At 42.0% G+C, this 25,921-nt stretch overlaps 2 protein-coding genes across 6 annotated transcripts in view; one reads left to right on the top strand and one right to left on the bottom strand.

Annotated features, from left to right (window-relative positions):
- LOC134936598 (putative adhesion G protein-coupled receptor E4P) overlaps positions 1-25,921 on the top strand; it is a 317,217-nt gene that overhangs the window by 203,969 nt on the left and 87,327 nt on the right. For 3 of the 5 annotated variants that reach the window (XM_063931708.1, XM_063931706.1, XM_063931707.1), the window contains exon 4: positions 25,519-25,677. The exons of 1 other annotated variant lie outside the window; for it this stretch is intronic. In XM_063931708.1, the coding sequence (XP_063787778.1) occupies positions 25,519-25,677 (159 nt within the window). Of the gene's footprint in view, positions 1-19,646; positions 20,267-25,518; positions 25,678-25,921 lie in introns of those variants that run through there. One more of the 5 variants, XM_063931709.1, reaches the window with a different exon arrangement.
- Positions 3,709-20,034, bottom strand: LOC134933641 (uncharacterized). Its single transcript, XM_063929005.1, has 3 exons — positions 19,951-20,034; positions 5,158-5,505; positions 3,709-4,312 (listed from the first exon to the last, which is right to left on the bottom strand). Exons 1-3 carry the CDS (start codon positions 20,032-20,034, stop codon positions 3,761-3,763), a joined length of 984 nt encoding a protein of 327 aa, XP_063785075.1. The 3' UTR covers positions 3,709-3,760.

The following is a 25,921-nucleotide window of genomic DNA, read 5'->3' as shown; positions in this document are numbered from 1 at the left end:
TCAGCGCGATGTGTGCTGAGCGAGAGGGGGGGGGGGGGGGGGGCAGGGGGCCACTCACTTCACACAGCGCTGAAGTGAGTGACCTGCTAGATTAAGCCTGCATGGAGGCTCAATCTAGCACTGGTGATAGCACGCGCATCACTATCACTGGGGGGCATATACACGAGAGATCCGTGCTTAACTTCTAAGCAATCTAGTCTGATTAGATTTTAAGCACAGATCTCTGTGTGTACCCCCATAATGCAATACAGGTTGAGTATCCCTTATCCAAAATGCTTGGGACCAGAGGTATTTTGGATATCGGATTTTTCCGTATTTTGGAATAATTGCATCCCATAATGAGATATCATGGTGATGGGACCTAAATCTAAGCACAGAATGCATTTATGTTTCATATAGACCTTATACACACAGCCTGAAGGTCATTTTAGCCAATATTTTTTATAACTTTGTGTATTAAACAAAGTGTGTGTACATTCACACAATTCATTTATGTTTCATATACACCTTATACACACAGCCTGAAGGTCATTTCGGAATATTCCGTATTTCGGAATATTTGGATATGGGATACTCAACCTGTACTAGCTAAGATTAATATGTGAAACTGACACCAAGCCTTATGCCCTACAATCTGTTCAAACACAAGTAACTTTTTTTTCCCCATCAGAGAAAAGCATCTGAGGTTACATATCCACTAGCTAAAATCAGCAATACTGTTTGTGTTAATAATAGTTAATTTGTGTTAATAATAGCTGTCTATGCAAAATTATCTGATCATTGTGATAATGTGATTTTTTTACATTTTTAGAACATCTGAAATTAATTTAGCATCTTAGACAGGCTTGAATACATTATTGTCTTATCAGCGTGTTCTAAATATATATATTCAACTTTGAGGAAATATAGACCTTTGCCCACACACACGCACACATATTAGATGTGAAAATTTAAAATCACAGCTCTATTTTTCAACGCTTGAATTTGCACAATGTGTCATTCAAATGAATCATGCAAATACATGTCCGGCTATGTCTAAAATAAATGAATAACTAAATATAGAAACCTTAAATTATTAAAATTATTTGATCAAAAATCTGACAATATGCTACAGCCTACTGAAACCCTACATGTGATTTCCCACATTGTGAGCTATATGGCAACAATTTCATATATTGACCACTGCACTTACAAAGACCAATAGATTACTTCATTAATGGGTAGTCCTTCTGTTTAAAATGACCAGGTGCCCTCAGGGCATTCTCTTATGACTAATGCAATACTAGCTATGCTTATATGTTCAAATGTAAGTAACTTTTATTTTATTTTTCCCATCAGAGAAAAGCATCTGAGGTTACATATTCACTAGTTGTAATACAGGTTGAGTATCCCATATCCAAATATTCCGAAATACGGAATATTCCGAAATACGGACTTTTTTGAGTGAGAGTGAGATAGTGAAACCTTTGTTTTTTGATGGCTCAATGTACACAAACTTTGTTTAATACACAAAGTTATTAAAAATATTGTATTAAATGACCTTTAGGCTGTGTTTATAAGGTGTATATGAAACATAAATGAATTGTGTGAATGTACACACACTTTGTTTAATGCACAAAGTTATAAAAAATATTGTCTAAAATGACCTTCAGGCTGTGTGTATAAGGTGTATATGAAACATAAATGCATTCTGTGCTTATATTTAGGTTCCATCACCATTATATCTCATTATGGTATGCAATTATTCCAAAATACGGAAAAATCCGATATCCAAAATTCCTCTGGTCCCAAGCATTTTGGATAAGGGATACTCAACCTGTAATAGCATTATTTATAAATCAAACTATCCCAGGACTAATGCAATACTAGCTACACTTACACGTAATTGGATATTACAACATAATCCAAGCTATATGTTGAACCACAAATAACTATTTTCTCAGCAGAAAAACAAGTGACCAACTCTGTGCTTTTTAACATTTTTAAATCAATGTAGCTTCTTATGGTATGTACACATTATACGATTCCATAAGATGCAATATCATCCGATATCTTCAACGGTATTGTTTCAGATCAGGTCGTTTGTAAACACTATACTTTTAACATATGATGTCCAACGATGTCAAACAATGTCTGGATCGTTTGACATCACAGCAAAATTTAAAAAGGGCTGGACTTCTGGGAGAAGCACATATCTCTCCACCATATTATGAGAGGTTCTGCAGGAATTGTGTTTTGAGCTGTGTGGTTTTGCAGTTGCTCTTTTTATAATGGATTCCTTTCGTACCTGCATCAAGTTGCTGTATATTATGCTGCTGTTGCGGTTTTGGAAGCAGATAATATTGAGACCGATAGAAGAAGGTTGAGGAGGTCTTGTTGGACCAAACAGTGGCTTCAGCAGAGGGATATACACTCACATATGCCACTGCTGATGCAGATAAGAGATACCTATCCGAATGACTACCGCAATTTCCTCAGGATGGACAAAGAAGCATTCCAGGAGTTGCTGGGCCTTGTGAGGCCTTACATTGAAAAACATGACACCCAGTTCCGGAGGGCAATCCCAGCAGAGGACAGGCTGGTGGTTACACTCAGATTTTTGGCCACAGGAATATCGCTTCAGGATTTAAAATATGGAGCACTCATATCTCCCCAAGCTTTGGGACATATTATCCCTGAAACCTGTGAAGCTATTATCAAAGTTTTGAAGCAACAGTATATGAAAGTATGAAATAATCGTGCAACACTCAATTTGCTACTGAATATATTAATGTTTATGTTTTTGGTAAAACGCACCTTGGTTTTCAAATTTTTTGGTAGCTGAACATACTACATGTTTTTAATATATTAGAAAATGTTTAACATTTATAGTGTGCACATTAATTTGGACATGGATCATTCCAAAAAATTTTGCATAATTCACACTATACAGATTTTTTAATACAGTGGTTTGTTGGCATTTTTAAGGACAAGCAAGTTGCTAATGGAATATTTTTAAAACAACAGAACATTTGGGTCCTTCACTGTCACCAACCACAAAACAGCCACTGGGGTGCTTTAAAAGAATAACCCAGTGAACTTCTGATAACCAAATACAATGGGAAAGAGGGCACTCCTCAGTTTATCCATATATGTAAACAGTCAAAGGTCCTTTTTATCCAGGAACCACTTTAGTTCCAGACCTTCTACATTTTTGCCACCTTTTGCTGTTGATCCCTTGAGAAAGGTCCAAATGCACACCGAAAGTTTGGATTTCTTTGTGCCACTATCATGTTATGGTTTGTTAATAAAGAGGACCTTGGACTGTTAACATATATATGGAAAAATTGTTGAGTGCGCTCATTCCCATTCACGAATGTAAAACTTTGCTTTTTAAAGAACATATATAAAACTAGCACATCAGTTTAAAATTTGTAGTAACAGGTAACGCACAAAACACTTGCAGATGGAAGGGAATGGGATGTGTCATTTTAACAGTCAGCAGCCCTGCAGTCCAGAAGGTGGCAGCGGGGGCAAGTGCAACGAGGCATCTTTGCTAACCTTGCTGTGTGTTTGGTAATTCCTTATGCTCGCATCAGGTTACATTCCCTTACCAAATATCTGCATTCAAAGCTGCTGGGATTTCAGTGTTGGTGTTCTGAAATGTGGGATCCTGACAGATGGCATTGAGACTACATTCTGATTGTGCACATAAATTGTATAAAAAAATAAAAACAATAAATCTTTTATTATTAACAACAAGGTAAAACTATAGATATTGTTAACAATTTAGATATTCGGGATCTTCATCAGGTGACTCGCACTGCAGAAGAGCCGTATAAACCTGGCTAGAAGTAGAGGGCTCGTATACATTAGCAGAAGGTGGCATTGGTTGTTGTGCTTGTGGGTTTTTTGGTGTAGTTGGCCTTATAGGGCTTGACGGTTGTTGTTGATTGTATGGGTAGGGGTGAGTGGACTGGGCTGTATTCTCACATATTGCTGTATTATGGGTTACATGGGTTATGGCCCTATTTAGTAGCTCATTACATAATTTTTCAAATTTGATTTGCTGAGGCTCTGAGCAAAGCCTCAGGGTCCCTATCAAGTATGAGCCATACATGGCTAAGTGATCTGGTGGTGTATTGAGCACCTTTTCTGCTGTTGAAAGAAAGCTGGATGCTGCAGATGCTGTATGTTCTGATTTCTGTGGCTTTCCTTTGGGTATTTCAGGTGTTGATTGAGACGGGTTGGTACTTTCAGTCATCATTTCTGTGCCACTGCCAGTTGTTTGGGAAAGGGGTGGCTGCGGGGTTCCCTCCAAGCTAGGGGTAGACTGTAAAATAAATAAATAATGTAAATATTTAATACCAAAAAATGTAAATACCTTGGAAAAATTAAAAAAATCTTTAGCGCATCAATTACAGTTTCCTACTACTGTGGAGGAGTGGATGAAAGTTGTGGCAGTGCGCTTGATGGGAAACATGTTAGAATTATCCCACCTGCAAACTCTGGTTCTCTTTATTTTATTTACAAAGCTTATTTTAGCACAGTTTTAATGGCTCTAGTAGACGCAAATTGCGAATATTTATTTGTTGACATAGGTAAAAATGGGCGCTCATCAGATGGAGGCTCATTTAAAGAGACCATTTTGTACAAAAAAACTCATTGGCAATACCTTAAATTTACCAACTAGAGCTGTAACAAAAGAGAATCTAAATTTTTGTTTTTGTGGCTGATGAGGCTTTTGCTCTTCATGAGCATCTAATTAAACCATTCCCTCAAAGGGGACTTAGCCAAGAGAAACAGATTTATAATTACAGGCTTTCCAGAGCAAGAAGAATCATTGAGAATGCCTTTGGCATACTTGCCAACAGATTCAGGATTTTTCACACCGCCATACATTTAAGAGTCGATAAAATCGACTCTGTGGTGATGGCATGCTGCATTCTCCACAATTTTTTTAAGGCGGAAAACCTCACAACAAACATCTTGTGCTACAAACAAGGATAAACAAAAACAACCAAAAGTAAGTGAGGTTATGCCCCCTGTGGAAACTCCCCTAATACAAGACAGAGGTACAGCTAATGCAAAAAGAGGAAGAGAGGAATATCTCCATTATTTTAAAGGAGTTGGAGCAGTGGATTGCGAGGTGGAGGAGATAATTCCTTAATCACTCACCATATCTCGACTTGGGCTCTCACCTTTATCCTCAGACTCATCCAAAAGGTCTTCCTCCAAAGTATTCCTTGATGGACGAACTGCTACTTGCTCAACCGTGAATAGTAGTAAATTATAATACCACAATTTGGTCTGGTGTCTTTCTCCAGCACTAGATCCAGTTGGTCCTGCAGTTGTTATTTTATATTCCTTATAGAAAACTGTACGAAAATTTTGTATTTTTCGTTTCACCCAATCTGGACTGGCCTCAGGATATTCAGTCAGACTGTAGTTTGTTAGTTCATCCAAGGCAGCGTTGCTTTTATTTTTATTGTGATATTCCGGTGACTTCACCCTCCAAAGATATTCCTTTTGATGATAAAGTTCCAGAAAAAAAAGTCTTTATCCATTTTTGAAAAATACAATGTAATTTTGTTCATGTTCATTCTTGTTAAAAAATAAAAACATTGTAAAAAGCTTGTTTTCAAAAGTTATTTGGATAAAATTATAAAAACATTAGCACACAAGCTGCAAGAGGTAAACAAAAAAGGCATTTTTATGCAATGTCTTGTACACACCCGTCCCAAATCTCTCTTACTGCAAATGTTATACCTACCACCCCCCACCCCCTGCAGTGCACATGGGTCTGCCCATTTGCTCACAAATTTGCTGCTGTGAGCAGATCTGAAGGCACATTGGCTTGAAACAAATGCAACACTGACCAAACAAACATTGGTGGACAGAGGATGCAGTTAAAATAAATGTGCAAGCAGACATGTGAGGGCTTCCTATTTGTACCAAACATTGGTGGACAGAGGACGCAGTTAAAATATATGTTAAAATGCAGTTAAAATACATACCACAATAGGTGTATTCTGGGCAGTGGCGGAACTAGCGAGCGGTGGGCCCAGGTGCGACAAAATGCTTTGGGCCCCCCATCCCATCCAAGTCCACCCCCTCACCCCTGGAGAGGATCTGGTGAGGGGGACCTGCTTAGGACCAGAGAAATGGATACCTAGCAACAGTGCCGTAAGTAGACATTTTTGTACTGTGTGCAAGAAACGGCATCGGAGCCCCACCCCTGCATGCAAAACAGGGGCAGTGCGCGCCGTAGGCGCGCGCAAAAATACATAGTGGCGTGGCTTCGTGGGGAAGGAGTGTGGCCACAAAATAATACCAATTCAGAAAACGGTGCACAGTAGTCTCCATTATTCAAATTACGCCGCACAGTAGCACCACTACACCAGGTAAAGACCCTTTTACACCTTACAGCGGACAGATTTCTCTTTTTACACATTACGGCAGACAGCGTCCCCTTTTTACACATTATGGCAGACAGCGTCCCCCTTTTTACACATTACGGCAGACAGCGTACCCTTTTTACACATAATGGCAGACAGCGTGCCCTTGTTACACATAACGGCAGACAGCGTGCCCTTGTTAAACATAGCGGCAGACAGCGTACACTTTTTACACATAACGGCAGACAGCGTCCCCCTTTTTACACATTACGGCAGACAGCGTCCCCTTTTTACACATTACGGCAGACAGCGTACACTTTTTACACATAACGGAAGACAGTGTCCCCTTTTTACACATTACGGCAGGCAGATTCCCCCTTTTTACACATTGCGGCAGGCAGATTCCCCATTTTTACACATAGCGGCAGGCAGATTCCCCCTTTTTACACATTGCGGCAGGCAGATTCCCCCTTTTTACACATTGCGGCAGGCAGATTCCCCCTTTTTACACATTGCGGCAGGCAGATTCCCCATTTTTACACATTGCGGCAGGCAGATTCCCCATTTTTACACATTGCGGCAGGCAGATTCCCCATTTTTACACATTGCGGCAGGCAGATTCCCCATTTTTACACATTGCGGCAGGCAGATTCCCCATTTTTACACATAGCGGCAGGCAGATTCCCCATTTTTACACATTGCGGCAGGCAGATTCCCCATTTTTACACATAGCGGCAGGCAGATTCCCCATTTTTACACATAGCGGCAGGCAGATTCCCCATTTTTACACATAGCGGCAGGCAGATTCTCCCTTTTTACACATTGTGGCAGGCAGTCCCAAGAAAGAAAGAAAGAAAGAAAGAAGGAAAGAAAGAAGGAAAGAAGGAAAGAAGGAAAGAAAGAAAGAAAGAAAGAAAGAAAGAAAGAAAGAAAGAAAGAAAGAAAGAAAGAAAGAAAGAAAGAAAAGAAAAGAAAAGAAAAGAAAGAAGAATTATACTTACCCTCTCTGCTGGCTCAGGCTCCTCGGTGCAGCTTGACGATTCCCGGGCAGTAAAGAAGGAGGAGGAGGGAGGTGGAGGAGGGAGCCGCAGCAGCGCTGTGTTATTGGTGGAGGCGCTGCTGCTGCTGCCCCTCTGCTTCACTATTGGCTGTTCTCTGAAGACAGCCTATAGTGAAGCAGAGGGGCAGCAGCAGCGCCTCCACCAGTAACAAAGCGCTGCTGCGGCTCCCTCCTCCACCTTCCTCCTCCTCCTTCTCTACTGCCCGGGAATCGTCAAGCTGCACCGAGGAGCCTGAGCCAGCGGAGAGGGTAAGTATAATTCACCTCCCTCCTCCTCCTTCCCCCGTACCGCTGCTCCTCTCCTCTCCGGGCGGCTGTGTGCTGCGGGCAGCGGTTGCCCGCAGCACACAGCGGCATGTAATGAGTCAGTTTGACTCATTACATGCTTTGGGCCCCTGGACAGAGGTGGGCCCCAGTGCAACACACTGGTTGCACTGGCGGTAGTTCCGCCTCTGATTCTGGGGTATTCCGGTACTTCTGCAGCTGAAACTCTTCACTCTCTGCCAGCAAACACTGAAGGAGGAGGTACAGCTTGACTGTCAGCTTCTTCCAGCAAACATTGACTGAGCCAACACCTTACACAGGAACAGGAAGGAGGAGGTACTAGGATGACATCACATATGATCAGATCGCATGGTCGCAAGGTCGTTTGTACACACTGTTCGATGAGGACAAAAAAAGCACACATCATCACCTCATCAAGACTGCATGCAGTAAGATGTCGTCGGCGACCCGCGGGAGCGCGCCGTACGTCGGATCAAGCATACACATTATACAATATCAATCAGAAACGAACAATTTCGCTCAAATCGTAAATGATATTGCATAGTGTGTACGGGCCATTAGAGAGGCTTGATTAAATCATAAACAATGTCTTTTCATCTGCTTTTTTCGGTTAGCCATTTTATATTCTGATTGTCTAAGGGAAACATTTTTTCTTAATAGCAAATCAATTATCATTTGATATCAAATATCTTTTAAATGTATATCAAACACAATTGAAAAGGGGTGGGGAAACAATGGATTGATAGAATGGGGCTGTGGCACCTGTCAAATACACAACACGAAACAGTCTTGGTTTACTCACTCAGAACCTTTTAGGCTATTCTGCACTCTGGCTTGACATGTCTTAGTGGTATTCAGCTTCTCAAGATGGCCGTGGTGTCCTCACCCCTGCATAGGCCTGGCTCGTGCCCGCTCACCCGGTTCTCTGCTTTCCCAAAAGCACCTCGCTGCTCTCCACCGCTCAGTGTGGCACCTGATCTGCACCAATACAGTTTTTTTCACTCCACTCTTCACAACGCATCCAGCTCCTTCAATGGCTTCTCTCGAACTCATCCTCCTTCCCATAAGCCTCTGGCTCTCTGTCACCCTGCCCAATCAGCGTTCACCAGCTCAGAACATGTAACTGGGCTCAGGTCCATCCTCAACCCTTGACACTTTGAAGTGTTGAGCTTACCCGAATTACTAACAACATGGACATAATATAGGACTCAAATATACAATTCTACAACACTTTGCTAAGGATGCAGCACTCAAACTCCAGATACAGTATCATCACATTGTACATTTTAGTGACTTCTGAACACCCAAAACAATGCTATTTGGGACATTCTTAAATTTAGGAAGCTAAATATTTTCTCGTTTACCTGACCCCAATACCAGCATATCAGGAACCTCCACACAACACAACCCCAGTAACTACTTAGCATGCCAAAGACCATGTACCAGAGTTGGTTCTCAAGAGCTGCAGGGCAGATGTCGAGATACAGTAGGGAAAAGCTGTGAATGTATGTACAAAAATATGGGGGGAAAAATCCTTTAAAAATTGTTAAAAATGTTCACAAAATTACATTATTAGTTTGGTTTTGTATTTAACTAAAAGGTGACATAATCATTTTTTTATGGTATTATTGTGGTTCAAGTTAAAATGCACGAGAACACATGACACTCGCACCAGTGAAGGTAGTGCATTTTTTTAAACAACAATTTCTTTATTATTATTTAAGACAATTAACATGACAGTTTATGCGATGGGGGCATTGCAGGTAAATAGGTATAACAATATAAAAGTTCTGTCAGAGAGAAAATATAGTACCCACCTAAGGGAGTCAAAGGCAAAATAGAGAAAAATAAGATAACTAAACATATCCATCAATACATGACAGAGCCCTGTCGATGTGAAAGGGATATGTAACCAGAATGAGCTCGTCATCCGAAGGAGAGTCAGTGAGTATGTTATAATTTTGGGGTAATAAGAAACATATAACTTTATGAATAACCATATCTAACTGAGCTTAGCTAGGGAAGCCCACATCGCTGTTCCCATACCAAAAAATACATAGAAAAAATAAAAAAAATAAAAATAAAAATAAAATAAAATAAGGCAAAGTAAAAGAAAAAGCTAATAAAGGATAAAATAACACCAGAGTAAAATTACAAGCCAGGGTGTGGGGAAGGGTTTGAAGGGGGATAGGGAAAGTAGATATTTGTGACATCAGGTAATTATCGTTTAGAATACTCTCAATTTGATTTGAGCTTAGACCAAAACCCAAGCGTATTATCATATTGAGTAGTACCCGTCAGGGGGTTAATAACTAGATCACGTGATTATGCCTAAGTAAGGTTACGTAAAAGTTGCCATTCCGTGTTCTCAAAAATCGCCATAATGGTATTTTGAGTGGAGAGATCCAAGGAAGAAATAAAAGGTTCCCATTTTGAATGAAATTTCTCTACATTTTTGTTTAAGTCTGGGTAGGTATCCCTCCTGTCAAAATACATTAATTGAAGTAATTTTTGTCTAACTTCCGGTATGGATGGAGTAGTCTTGGATATCCAATGAATTAAAATAATTTTCTTGGCTACTGTGACTATAATTGACAGTAAAGGCAAAATAGATGATTTACGAGCACCTAGGGCCCAATTCCTAAAATCAGCTAAAAGACAAGCAGAAGGATTCGGAAGAAGGTGTAGATTGAACAAAGAGTTTATGTAATTAAGTAATTTGCACCAAAAGCGTTTAATCTTCCCACAACTCCACATACAGTGGAAAAAATCTGCTTTAGAGGCATAACATTTCAGACAGGAGCCATCATTTTCAGGGAACATGCGGGCCCTTTGAGATGGAGAAACATATGCTCTGTGTAAAGTTTTTAAATGTACCTCTTGTAAATAGGAGGATTTCAAATGCTTCAGTGTTGTATCAAAATGATTAATAATGTCAGCGAAGGCGTGTATTGTTCTTATATCAGATTGCCATGCTTTCAGAAGCTTAGACCATGCCAATGATGTAGTGGTAGGGGAAAGAAGAGAATAAAGCATTTTAGTATGGTATGGCATAGATTTTAAGGCCCTAAATAGACTGTTTAGAGGGTCTGTGGAAAGGGTGAAGCGCGTGGAGGGAGTCAGGGATAATGCATAGTGTCTGGATTGTAAGTACATAAAGAAGGTCCGATCAGATAGCTGATATGTAAGTTTTAGTTCTGAGTAGGGGAGTATAAGTCCTCCTGGGTCAAAGATTTGCGAAGTTAAAAACAGACCTTTCTGTTTCCAATTCAGATAATCAGCGTTTGTCAGTGAGGGAGGAAATGAGGGGTTTCCCCACAGGGGGAAATAAGGAGATGACAGGTGATTTCTGAGTAATTTTTTGTTAATGGATTTCCATGCCAAATAAACATCATGAAACAATATGTTCTGTAGGATGTTGGGTGGAATGTCTCCTCGTTTAGAGTGAAGCAAGGCACTAGGAGCAAATGGGGAGAAGATGGCACAGTCCAATGCGAGATCGGTGTAAGTTGAAGAATTCAATAACCAATCTTTAATAACCCTAAATTGTACAGAAAGAAAATATCTATGGAGATTGGGAGCATTCATTCCTCCTTTGGAGCGAGGGGATTGAAGTTTATCTAGAGCGATTTTAGAGCGTTGTTGCATCCATAAGAAGCGAGAAGTAAGACTATCAAATTTGGAGAAGTCTGATTTGGAGAGTCCAATAGGAAGCATTTGCAGGGCATAAAAAATCTTCGGAAAGATAATACTCTTAACTATTGCTAAACGGCCAAGGAGGGAAAGGGGTAGGGTCATCCAGGCCTCATATAGGGTCGAAATTTTTTTAAGGATTGGGGAAAAGTTTAATTTGTATAAGGTAGAGAGGTCAGAGGGAATATGGACACCCAGATATTTAATACTGTCAACTTTAGTAAAGTGGGAGTGTGTTGAGGAAGAAGAAGGTTTGGACGATCGAGGACTAGGTAAAGTAAGTAGTTCCGACTTGGCAATGTTAATCCTGAAACCCGCCACATCCCCGAAAGAATGTATCAGAGACATTACATTGGGGATCGTAATCTCAGGCCGGGACAGAAATAGTAACATATCATCGGCGAAGAGGGCCGTCTTCAAAACAACATCGCCAATTCGAATACCATCAATAAGTGGAGAATTTCGTATGGAAACCACAAGGTTTCAAACAATGCAAACAATAAGGGGGAGAGTGGGCATCCCTGTCTCGTGCCTTTATATATGGTGAACGGATTAGAGGGGTAACCATTACAGATAAGTTGGGATTTTGGGGAGGTATATAAGGTTTTTAGTAGTAAAATAAATGAAGAAGGATAACCAAATTTCTCTAAAGTCAAAAATAAATGAGGCCATGTTATGAGATCGAAGGCCTTTTCTGCATCTAAAGTTAAAACTACATTGTGGGGGGAGTCCTGAGTATCAGTAACCGTCAAATGTTGGATAGTAGCCAATACCCGTCTAACATTTCGAACAGAGTGACGTCCACAAATGAAACCTGTTTGATCAGGATGTATGACTTGTGGCAGAGAGAACTTCAATCTGTCGGCCAGAATTTTTGTTAAAATTTTGTAATCTAAATTTAGGAGGGAAATGGGGCGATATGATGCGGGGCTAGAAAGATCTCGACCTTGTTTAGGGAGTACCTTAATAATGGCCGAATTAAAATGAAGGGGAATCGTGTTAGTGTCTATTATATGATTATAGAAAGCGGTCAGATATGTGGCTATTCTTGGAGCTAGATGTTTATAAAATTCTCCTGATAATCCATCAGGACCAGGGGCTTTAGATTTGGAAATCGCCTGTCGAACTTCTTCACAAGTGATCGGGGTCATCAAGGAGGGAAAATCATCCGCCGAAAATTGTGGGAGGTCTGGGAATTCCCAAGCTGGAGAAGGGGATTGAGTAATGAAAGGAGGGGGGGACATGGCAGAATGGGGAGAATATAATTTTTCATAATATAGTTTCATTATATCTGAAATTTGTTGAGGATCAGTGGTTAATGTTCCCTCAGCAGTCAATAATGGATGTACTGTCATGGGGGTAAAAGTGCCTCTTAAAAGATTCGTAAGCATTTTGCCCGTTTTATTTCCAAATTTATGGAATTTATAGTCAATTTTAAATTTGTATTTATCTCCCATGGATGATAATAGTTCATTAAAGTGCAATTTTTGTGTGAGATAAACGTGTTTATTAGCAGGGGATGGAGTCAGGGTATAGGACTGGTACGCATTTGTAAGAGCTTGTTGAGCAGATATATAGGATTGTGTATATTTCTTTTTAAGTGCCGAGGTATAAGAGAGAATTTCTCCTCGTAAGACCGCCTTAGAGGCTAGCTAAAAGAGGGAGGGGTCAGATTCTACATGAGATTCATTAGTATAAGAGTAAGTATCCCAGGCAGCATCTAACATGTCACCAAATTTAGAGGACGTCATCAAGTGAGATGGGAATCTCCATTGGGGGGGTGGTTTGTTTACGGGCCGTATGAGGAGTGAGAACCAAATCAAGGCATGGTCGGAAATCGCTATTGATTTAATATCCGAGTCTGTGATGTTTGGAAATAGTTGTTGAGAAATAAAGGTGTAATCAATGCGTGACAGAGTACTGTGTGCAGCAGAAAGGCAAGTATAATTTTTGTCCGTAGAGCACACTGGATTAAAAGCTTTTCTGGCCCTGGTCAAATCGCTATTGATTTAATATCCGAGTCTGTGATGTTTGGAAATAGTTGTTGAGAAATAAAGGTGTAATCAATGCGTGACAGAGTACTGTGTGCAGCAGAAAGGCAAGTATAATTTTTGTCCGTAGGGTGTAGGGCCCTCCAAATATCTACTAAGTTTAGGGACGAACATAGGTGCGAGATACCTAATTTGGGGAGATGAGGAGGGGCTCCAGAGGAGTATGAGCGGTCCAAATGGGGAGAAGTAATCAGGTTTAAATCCCCACACATTACCAGGTTATTATGGGCATGAGGGATAAGTTTGGAAATCAGCTGTTGGAAAAATGCTTTACTAAAAGCGTTGGGTGCATACACATTGCAGAAGATATATGGAATATCATATAAAGTAAGTTCGACAAGGAGGAACCTACCAGCAGGGTCTGCATCGATTCGTGTTACCACAACCGGTATACTACGTTTAGCAAGTATGACTACTCCACGCGCTTTAGAGGTAAATGGTGCGTCCGCAACCAAGGACCACTGAAGCATTTGAAGTTTAAGCGTTTCTATATGAGTAAGATGTGATTCTTGTAGGAAGATAACATCTATATTTTGCTTATTCAAATATTGAAGGATTTTTCGTCGTTTCTGTGGAGAATTTATACCCCCTACGTTAAGGGATCCTATTGTGATTTCAGTCATTCAGAAAATAAAGCTTAGTAATAATGAATAATTGAGAGTATCCAACAAGCAAGAAAGTAGTACATGTATATCTATATGGAGTGGGGAGAGGAGGAGGAGGGACATAGGTAAAACAAAGCAAAATAAAGGCAAACCAAAACAGACAATAAATGACGTCTGTATAATACAGACCGAAATCCGGTAAACAAATTACGATTAACATTAAGCACAAGTACTGTGGGGTTTTCGACATAGTGCTCCTGCTGACAACACCACCACGTAATATTTGTTATGTAAATAGAGACCAATAACTAAAAGGCCAGGGCCGTAACATCAAAGTCGTAGAAAAACAGTTATGTTAGGCTTATGTGTGTAAATATATAATTACAGCCACCTATAATAGAAATATGATGCAGGTAAATTATAATAACAGTAAGGCGAACAGCACCTCTCCAGATATATTCCTGTAATTCGAGGAAATGTAAAAATAGGAGTATGTCGTGGACAACTGATGTCTGTCACATCGCAATGGAAAGTCCATCCTGCAGTGAGTCATACAGTTAGGAAACCTCAAATTGACCGTCCATTGTGGACTTTATCCGGAGAGTAGGTTTATTTAGAAGATGCAAGGGGAGGGGCATCAGAAATGTCTTCCTGGGTTTCTGAGGCTTCATCATGAAGATAGGCCATGGCATCATCAGGAGAAGTAAAATCTATTGGTTTGTCTCCCCCATAAATTCTGAGCTTTGCAGGGTACAACAAAGAAAATTTGCGTTTGTCCTGAACTAATTTAGAGCACACTGGATTAAAAGCTTTTCTGGCCCTGGTCAAATCGCTATTGATTTAATATCCGAGTCTGTGATGTTTGGAAATAGTTGTTGAGAAATAAAGGTGTAATCAATGCGTGACAGAGTACTGTGTGCAGCAGAAAGGCAAGTATAATTTTTGTCCGTAGGGTGTAGGGCCCTCCAAATATCTACTAAGTTTAGGGACGAACATAGGTGCGAGATACCTAATTTGGGGAGATGAGGAGGGGCTCCAGAGGAGTATGAGCGGTCCAAATGGGGAGAAGTAATCAGGTTTAAATCCCCACACATTACCAGGTTATTATGGGCATGAGGGATAAGTTTGGAAATCAGCTGTTGGAAAAATGCTTTACTAAAAGCGTTGGGTGCATACACATTGCAGAAGATATATGGAATATCATATAAAGTAAGTTCGACAAGGAGGAACCTACCTACGTTAAGGGATCCTATTGTGATTTCAGTCATTCAGAAAATAAAGCTTAGTAATAATGAATAATTGAGAGTATCCAACAAGCAAGAAAGTAGTACATGTATATCTATATGGAGTGGGGAGAGGAGGAGGAGGGACATAGGTAAAACAAAGCAAAATAAAGGCAAACCAAAACAGACAATAAATGACGTCTGTATAATACAGACCGAAATCCGGTAAACAAATTACGATTAACATTAAGCACAAGTACTGTGGGGTTTTCGACATAGTGCTCCTGCTGACAACACCACCACGTAATATTTGTTATGTAAATAGAGACCAATAACTAAAAGGCCAGGGCCGTAACATCAAAGTCGTAGAAAAACAGTTATGTTAGGCTTATGTGTGTAAATATATAATTACAGCCACCTATAATAGAAATATGATGCAGGTAAATTATAATAACAGTAAGGCGAACAGCACCTCTCCAGATATATTCCTGTAATTCGAGGAAATGTAAAAATAGGAGTATGTCGTGGACAACTGATGTCTGTCACATCGCAATGGAAAGTCCATCCTGCAGTGAGTCATACAGTTAGGAAACCTCAAATTGACCGTCCATTGTGGACTTTATCCGGAGAGTAGGTTTATTTAGAAGATGCAAGGGGAGGGGCATCAGAAATGTCTTCCTGGGTTTCTGAGGCTTCATCATGAAGATAGGCCATGGCATCATCAGGAGAAGTAAAATCTATTGGTTTGTCTCCCCCATAAATTCTGAGCTTTGCAGGGTACAACAAAGAAAATTTGCGTTTGTCCTGAACTAATTTAGAGCACACTGGATTAAAAGCTTTTCTGGCCCTGGTCAAATCGCTATTGATTTAATATCCGAGTCTGTGATGTTTGGAAATAGTTGTTGAGAAATAAAGGTGTAATCAATGCGTGACAGAGTACTGTCCCTGGTCAATTCAGCAGAGAAATCCTGAAATATAAACAAACGAGAGTCTTCCCATATCACGGACCTCTGTTTACGGGAGGCTGTCCAGAAAGCCATCTTGTGCAGATAATTAAGGCAACGAAAGAGCGTGACCCGTGGGCGACTGTCGGGGGTGCGTTGAGGAGGACCCACTCTGTGTACCCTCTCAATTACAAGATCCTTGCAGGTGTCAGAGATATTTAAAAGGGACGGCAGGGTGGACTGTACGAATGTAACTAATTCAGCTCCTTTAATAGACTCAGGCAGCCCCACTAGTCTAATATTATTCCGTCGCGAACGATTTTCTGCATCTTCTAGACGGTTCCATAATTGGTGATTCTCTTTTTGTAAGCGGAGAATGGAACACTGGGTTGACGCCATATCATGGCTTAAAACACCAATCTGATTACAGAGCCGGATTAAGCCTTTGGGGGGCCCGGGGCTCTTAAAACTTGGGGCCCTCTTATCAGCAATACCCGATTGGCTGTGCCTGCTGTGTGCCCCCACACCTCCATGAGGCAGCCGCTAGCTGAAAGTGAGGCTTTCCAGTTCTCCCAGTATTTGGTTCAAAGAGCTTTGGATACCAGGGTGCAAAAGGGCAATAAGTGCAGATGTACTAAGCCTTCAAAAAGTGATAAAGTGGAGAATGATAAACTACTCCTAATTGTCATTTTCAAACCCAGCTTGTAACATGGCAGCTAGGAGCTGATTGGCTGGTACTTTATGTCTGTCCACTTTATCACTTTTCAAGGCTTAGTACATCTGGCCCTAACTCTTTTTGGGCAGTGAGGGTGGGAATGATCCGATGGAGCTGATAATGTTACATAACAGTTTTATAGTAAATAGGGAATGTCAACATAGGCTAAAGCCGGTAACACTAGATGATACGCTCCATAAGCGATATCGTATGTGTTTGCCCTTGAACTCCTGGGCATTCGATCTAGTGCATACACACTGAGCGATATCGCTAATGATAGCATTCAGTGACGTCCTCTTGTCACCACCCTGAACATGCTGTTTCTGACGACTTTGTCAGATTGACCTGCATGAACGGGCGACAGAACACCTTGTTAACGACCCATGGGAGCGCGCATTGTTAACGATATAGTGCATACACACTGGGCGATATTACAAATGATATCGCTCAGAAGGGTCAAAATGAGCGATATCGTTGAAAATATCGCCTAGTGTGTATGGGGCTTAAGATCAGTATAGGGTTTTGAAATAACATTGCAGGAGGTGGATATTGAGAAACCATAAATAGAGATTAAAAAAACTATTCAAGATAAAAATAAATTAGGCAGAGAGATGGTAATAACATGAGAGTTATTAGCTGCTTCAAGGTGGGGTGTTGGGCGAGTGGGTGCAGAGAATGTGTACATAGCTCTCTGTGGCTTCTACCTCTGGTGCACAGTATACTAAATAAAAAAATAAAAAGAGATAAAAAAGGGCAGACTAGATGGGCCAAGTGGTTATCGGTTGTCAATTTCTATGTTACTCTGGGATGGAAGTATTATGCGGCACATATTGTACTGCTATAGCGCTTCCTTCTTTGCTTCTTTATAAGGCGAAGCAGGAAGCAGTACTGACGAGATGTATTACCATTTTGTATGCCAGGATGGGGGAGTGGAAACTCCCCACTTCGGTGATCCCTGCCAGAGCCCACAGTGCATCGGCCTAGTGCTGATGCACTGTGTATCTCCTCCTCACTAGCTCTGCTAGGCATGTGTGAGATCCTGCAAGCCAAGCAAGATCTCCCATGCAGTCCGGAGTTGGCAGCCACTACAGCCAGGGACAGCTCTGTCCCTGGCTGTGGTGTATGGTCAAAACGACACCTGCAGCTGTCGTAATCGATAGCTGCAGGTGTTTGAACGATCAGTCCAACTCGCCATTCATATACTGGCGGCAGTGGTGGGGACATCGCTGTGCTATCTTGTAGATAGCAGTGCATATAATGTCAGTTTACTTATAAAACACCACCATAGTAATACATGGGGGAGGATTGGTAACTGTCGCACTTAGGGGGTCATTCCGAGTCTTTCGCTAGCTGCATTCATTCGCTGTGCAGCGATGAGGCAAAAAAAGGCACTTCTGCGCATGCGTATGAGGCGCAATGCGTACGCGCAAAGTAATATTACATCGAAAGATGTAGTTTCACACAGGGTCTAGCGAAGCTTTTCAGTCGCACTGCTTGCCGCAGAGTGATTGACAGGAAAGGGGCGTTTCTGGGTGTCAACTGACCTTTTTCAGGGAGTGATCGAGAAAACGCAGGTGTGCCAGGAAAAACGCAGGCGTGGCTGGGTGAACGCAGGGCGTGTTTGTGACATCAAATCAGGAACTGAACAGTCTGAAGTAATCGCTGAGTAGGTCTGGAGCTACTCTGAAACTGCTCAAAATTATTTTGCTGCCGCTCTGCAATCCTTTCGTTCGCACTTCTGCTAAGCTAAAATACACTCCCAGTGGGAGGCGGCATAGCGTTTGCACGGCTGCTAAAAAACTGCTAGCGAGCAATCAACTCGGAATGAGCACCTTAAAGTGTACAGTTACTGCTTTCTCCCCTGTTGCCTTAAAATACATCTACCCCTCTGTGTAAAGGAGTGCGATTCCTCCTGTTTCATCATCAAATACTCTTGCCACCTCCTCCTTGGACTCTCTGCCCCAGGGCTCCACCCCCACTTCTTCAAGCCTCTTTTAATGGTCGAAAACCTAGTTGATCAGTGCTGCAGACATGTGGCGCCCTATAAATACAGCTTAATAATAATAATAATAATAATAGTGCAGCTCTTGCTGGGGCTAATTGTGGGACATGCTGCTGGCTGTGACTGAGGAATCTACCTTTATCTGTGATAACTCTTTAAGACCAAGAAGGATCCTCCTTCCAGTCTCTCTACCTCTCCTCCTGTGCAGTGGCTGTATATTTCTGTCACCCAAGCAGTAGCCCTTACCTCCCACCTTCCCATACTCTCCCTCCCCCAATATGACCATTTTCTTCTCCCTTTGCTCTGCAGTGTGCAGTGCACTATACTGAGCTTTGTGTGCCGTCAGACAGGCTTTTACTGCTGTGTACCTTATCTCCAATACCACTGATCAGGCCGGCATCTACAGCTTCTCCCTGCTCGGATGTTTACTCAGTCATTATGTGCTGCTCGGATGTTTACTCAGTCATTATGTGCCTGTGCGGAGCAGACTGGATGGGGGCTGCGGAGGGTGGGAGAGGAAAAGCACACGCTCTGCTGTTTCTTCCCCTTCCTCTATCACGTAGAGCTGGGACAGACGCAGTAGAGGACAGCGCTGCTGAATGCTCATTGGTCAGAGCGGGTCCTGCCTCTGTGCCTGCTCCCAGTCCCGCAGCAGCAGCATTTCTCTCAACTGCATGCGCGTGGGAGAGCACTGCACAGCTGACTCGTGAGACATTCCTGACTTTGTTGTAACCCCCCTGGCGGCCATTTAAGAAAATGAAAATGGCTCCGACTGGGGGGGCCCCATTAGAGATGAGGGCCCGGGGGTACTTGCCCCCTATGACCCTGCCTTAATCCGGCTCTGTCTGATTATCATGCACAGACACCTTGTGAGTGAGGTGCTGCAGCTGTTGTGTAATGTCAGCTACAGCTTTAGACAGCAGGGGGCCCATGGTGTTTGTAATTGCAGTAGCTAAATCAGAGTGTGTGATTGGGGTGTCCGCTGAGCGACTGACCTGAGAAGGATCCTTCTGAAATAATTCAGTGGCCGTTTTCTTAGCCGCGGGAGACGCCGGCGGGGTGCTGTTACTCAGCGCCATATTGGGATTGGCGCGCTTCTTCTCCTGCCTGGGCGGCTGCGGGAGAGCAGAGGGCTTCGGTGCGGCTCCGGAGGCTAGGTATTTCTCCATAATGCTGCAGCTATTAGTGGCACAGTGAGGAGGTCTCTGTGGAAGCCGTGAAAACGGCTTTTAAAAGCTATGTGGTGTCTCGCTGCACGGAGCGATGCTGAGAGCGCTCCTCACAGCATCAAGCCGGAACCGGAAGTCGAAGGTAGTGCATTTATAAAATATATTTGGTGCTTGTTTGGGCAATTTGCGGGGATTTTTGAAGAATCAAATTTTGGTAAATTTGCGTGCTGTATTGTTTTCTATTAAAAGTGCTTGCAAGTTGGTCTAATGGTGTATTTAGTTGTATTTGGCTTTTCACCCATGTTTTGCAGATAGAATCATATTTGTTCACTAGTGTTTAGCTTTAATTAATCTCTGTCTTGTGAAAACTGGTCAAATACGCCCGAGAATGCATTCTTGACCAAACCTATCTTAGTAAATCTAGCCTTAAACGTCTGCTTCACTATGACAATAAACAAGTCACAAGGACAAATGCTCAGGGCTGCAGGCACAGACCTCAAGAAAAGCTGCTTCTCCTATAGGCAGCTTTACATGGCTTGCTCACAAGTTAGTAGCCCCAAGCATTTTTTTATGTTAATCCCTGAAGGAAAATTGCAAATATTGTTTACAAAAACTTTTTGTGATCAATGTATACAATATAAAATATACATCACAATATTAGATGACACTATTGTCTTTGTAAAATTAGTTCCGCTAAGCAATAACAGAACTCCATGTGAGTGAACCCACAGGCAAACGCTAATCAAAAGTATGGCCTTGGTAGTGATTGTTTTCCACTTAGGGTCCATACTTATCTAATCATTTGTTGCAATGGTACACCAAGGCATCTCTTCTGTCATTGATGAAATCAGTGTCAAGCTCCTGTTGCAAAGACATGAAGGCTTAAGCCCAGTACCCACGGGCCGATTTGGGAGAGATGTGTGCTGAGCGAACCGCTCAGCACACATCTCTCCTGCCGCTCAGCACAGCGCGATCTGTGCTGAGCGTGCGGGGGGAGACGGGGGGGCCGCTCACTTCACCCAGCGGGTGAAGTGAGCGACCCGCTAGATTGGCCTGCATGCAGGCCAATCTAGCAGCAGCGATAGCGATGTGCGGGGCCGCGCATCGCTATCGCTGAGGGGGCTACACACGGAGCGATCATGCCGATATTCTAAGCAATCTATTCAGATTGCTTAGAATATCGCTCCGTGAGTACCACCCTTTACTGAAATTCACCATCTGTTTGCAAATCACCTTCAACACCGGTGCTTCTTCAGTGGTCCAAAGAGATGTAAATCACTCTGTGCCAGGTCAGGGCTGTAGGGAGGATGGTCCAATACCTTCCAATAGTAGCGCCATAGCATGTCATGTGTGCAGTTGGCTGAGTATGGCCTGGCATTATCGCGTAGCAATACAACGCTATCATCGTACACCTTGACGAGTTGCTGATAAATTTCACATGCTGATGCAGAAATCTGATCACTGTATGCACCTTATTGTTTGACGATGTTTCTGCCAGCACCGCCTTCTTACAACTGATGTTGGTGTAGGCAGTGGCTGCAAAAGCAAATAACATCTTGGGATGCATAAAATGAATTATAAAGACACATAATACAAATATAGATAAACCATGGTATCAGTTACTAGTTAGGCAACAACATGTGTATGAGGTACAATCTTTGATGTCTCACTGTACAGCAAGATGGACTTAGGAAAACTGTTTAAAGATTGGCATCCTCAATTATACACTGAATAGAAGGGTTAAATTATTCAGACATTAGACAAGCTAGGCTTGTTTACTTTTGAGAAAAAATAATAATACATATTAGTGGTGACCTTATTAACATTTATTTATATCAGCCAGGTTAGTATAAAAATATGTGTTATTCCTTTTTTCTGAAGAGGAAAAGTTATCAACTGTGATTGGAGGAATGTTTCATCATCCGAATAGAAGGGTTCTTTATTGTATGGGTGATTATGCTGCATAGTTCCTTACCACATCACGTGGTAATGGTAAATGCCTTCCTTACTTCTGCTCTTGACTCTGTTTCTCCAGCGAACACTATACATCCTCGCAGATCAACATCTCAACCCTGGCATTCCAAATTCACCAGATATCTGCACAAACATTCACAAACTGCTCAGCTACAGTGCACTTTCTCCATTTCTAATTTACAGTATGTTCTCAACCTACAGTGCTGCCCTATCTGTCTCTAAACAGTCATGCTTCAAGAACTTCATCTCCTCCCAATCTTTGAACCCCAGGTGCCACCATCAACTCCCTCTCTTTCCTCACCACCCCGACTTTCTTCATCACTCTCTGCCCTTGACTTTGCCACCCATCCAAAATTCACTCCAAATGCCAGTAAATCACATCCCAACAGACCCTCAACAACCTCCCCCTCCTTTCCCTGACCACCCCTCATCATCTATATGGAGAGGAAGTGATGCCCTCATCGTTCCTCCCTCCTCCCCAACCACCTCCCCACTTGACCCTATTCTCTCCCACCTCCTCTCTCCTTCTGCCTGTGCTCATCTTGTCCACGTCCTCTATCTATCCCTCTCACCAGGAACTATCGCCTCTCTCTTCAAGCATGCCCTTGTCTCCACCATTCTTAAAAAGCCTACCCTCTATCCTAGCACTCTTTACCAACCACCGACCCATCTCTCTCATCCTTTTTCATCCAAATTCCCCTATAGCGTATTGTCTACAACCACCTTACTTTCTTTCTTCCCACCCCCTGCTTGACACATTTTAGCCTGGTTTCCATCCCTTCCACTCCACTGAAACTGCCCTCACAAATGTCTGCAATTACCTCCATGCTTCCAAATCCAGGGGCCGCTACTCTCTGCTTATTCTGCTTGACCTTTCTGCTGCTTTTGACACTGTGGATCACCCTCTCCTCCTGCAAGTCCTTCACTACATTGCTCTGTGTGACACTACCTCTCTGACTGCTCCTTCTCTGTCTCCTCATATGACTACACCCCACCCCCTTCTACCACCAACAGTAGGTGTCCCCCAAGGCTCTGTTCTTGGGCCTCTCCTTTTCTCTCTCTTTATGTGCTCTTTAGGTGAGCTCAATCGCTCTTTCAACTTCCAAAATCACCTCTATGCTGATAATACTCAAATCAACCTTTCCTCCCCTGACCTCTCTCCTCTCTCATATCTCCAACTGTCTCTCTGCTATCTCTTCTTGGATGTCCCAGCACGTTCTTAAACTAAACATGTCTAAGACTGAGCTGATCATCTTCCCAACCGCCTGCATAACCTCACCTCCCACAATTTCACTCTCTATTGATGGCACAACTCTCTACTCTAGACATCAATTACTTATGTTGTCTTCAAGTTATCATTGATTCCTCCCTCTCCTTCAAACCACACATTCAGTACCTCTCACAGTCCTGCTGTTTCCATCTCAAAAATATTTCCATGATCAGATCTTTTCTCATTCAGGATGCAACTAAGACCCTCATCCACTCATTGGTCATCTCCAGATTGGACTACTGTAATCTCCTCCTATCTGGCCTCCCTGATAAACATCTCTCTCCACTCCAATCCATCCTCAATGCTGCTGCCTGACTCATTTTTCTCCCCAAATGTACTATGTCGACCTCTCCTCTATTACAAGCCCTATACTGGCTCCCCTTTCCTTTCTGAATCCAATTCAAGTTTCTCACATTCATTTACAAAGCCCTCACCCACTCCTCTCCCATTTACATATATGACCTTATCTCCATTTATACACCCTCCCTCTTCGCTCCACAAATACATACCTTCTCTCCTGCAAACTGGTTACTTCCTCCCATTCCTGCCTTAAGGTTTTGGTCATGGTGCTCCCTATCTCTGAAATTCTCCACCTCTCTACAAAACTTTAAACGGAGTCTCAAGACCCACTTCTTCGTCAAACCCAGGCATCTCTCATCCTAAACCCTCTGTTCCATGCTCACTTCTTCCCCATCTGTGTCACCTCTGTCTGTCTGCCCCTCCCCTTCGGAATGTAAGCTCTTATGAGCAGGGCCCTTTCCCCTCATGTGATTTTCCCTCTCTTAGAGGTACGTTTACTAAGGTGGGATTTAAAAAAAACAACTGGTGATGTTGCTCATAGCAACCAATCAACTTCTACTTAACATTTATCTAGCTGCTTCTAGAAGATTATAGATAGAATCTGATTGGTTGCTATGAGCAACATCACCAGTTCTAAAAAAACTCCTACCTTAGTAAATGTGCCCCTTAGACCAGGCATTCCCAACCACTGTCCTCAAGACACACTAACAGTGCAGGTTTTAGTGATATCCAGGCTTAATTAGTAGCTCCGTTATTTTGATTTAACCATCTGTGCTGCAGCCTGGATATTACTAAAACCTGCACTGTTGGTATGCCTTGAGGGCCGTGGTTGAAATGCCTGCCTTAAGGGCCCTACACATTTGTTGATCCGCATCCGAACTGCCCGACGGTGGATACAGCCGACGGGCGACCCGGCGGCGGGGGGCAGTGACGGGGGGAGTGAAGTTTCTTCACTCCGCCCATCACCCGGCTCCATAGAAGTGTAGGCAAATATGGATGAGATCGTCCATATTGGCCTGCATGCACAGCCGAAGGGACCCCAGCGATGAACAAGTGCGGGGCCACGCATCGTTCATCGCTGGAGCCTCCACACTCAAAGATATGAACGGTATCTCGTTCATTAATGAACGAGATCGTTCATATCTTTGAATGATATCGCCCAGTGTGTAGGGCCTATTAGACTATTATCTACTCCATACACCTTTTATTTGCAACTAACCCTCGGTTTCTGCCACCTTAATGATTGTTTTAGTGTCCTGTCCTCTGATGCATCAATGTTTATATACCCTGTGTTTGTCCTACATTGCCTGGTATTGTAAGTTGTTTTATTGTCCGTTTATTTATGTATTTTGTTAGGCTTTGCAGAACCACTGTGGTGCCATATAAATAAACAATAATAACAATTATAATAATAATAATAATAATAATAATAATAATAATTATTATTATTATTATTATTATTATTATTATAGAATTCAAATAGAGATTACATATCTTTCTAAAAATAAATGGCATATGCAATTGTAATTATTTGAGAACATTATGGTATGGAGGAAATAATCAAGATAATTTATCTGATCAACATTTTTCTAGTCAGGATGGAATTATTTACCCCCGGAAGGAACAATGGGCATCTGTCACTCAGGAGGATTTCTTTTGTCTTCCTCTGATAACATATTTGAAAGGGTCAAACTTGATGAACCTGTGTCCTTTTTTTTTAATTTACATATGATGTTACTATGCAATTGTAAATCAATATTTTTATCTGAGCCCTACAGTATACATCGCTATATCACACTATACACAGTCACAGATGTATTACTGTATGTTTCTCTTCTTTGTTGTTCCAGACTTACGTGAGTGTCATGGTAGCACTAACATTTGTGGCACTAGTACACGATGTGAAAAACTGGACAACACCATTATCTGTACATGTGATAATGGTACCCGCAGAGGAAATGAAACACAATTCTGTCCAACTAATCATAGAACGGAGAATGGGTGCACAGGTGAGTGAGCAAAGAGAAAAAAGATACAGTATTTACATCATATAAATCCTCTTATTACATTGTATGGTACATATTAACATACACTAAGTTTCATTTATTATATAATGAGGTAATGCATGCATCTAGAGTAAGTCCAGTAGGTACTGGATGGAAGCCTCGTCTCCCTTCATAGATTCTGCTGTACACTAGCAAACCGGCAACCCCATGTAGAAAAAAATACAAAAATAATAGAGGGTAACAACCA

This window comes from Pseudophryne corroboree, chromosome 6 (assembly GCF_028390025.1).
Source record: "Pseudophryne corroboree isolate aPseCor3 chromosome 6, aPseCor3.hap2, whole genome shotgun sequence".
NCBI classification, from domain to species: domain Eukaryota; kingdom Metazoa; phylum Chordata; class Amphibia; order Anura; family Myobatrachidae; genus Pseudophryne; species Pseudophryne corroboree.
Note: the sequence above shows the minus strand (reverse complement) of the source record. Positions and strands in the feature narration are given on the sequence as shown.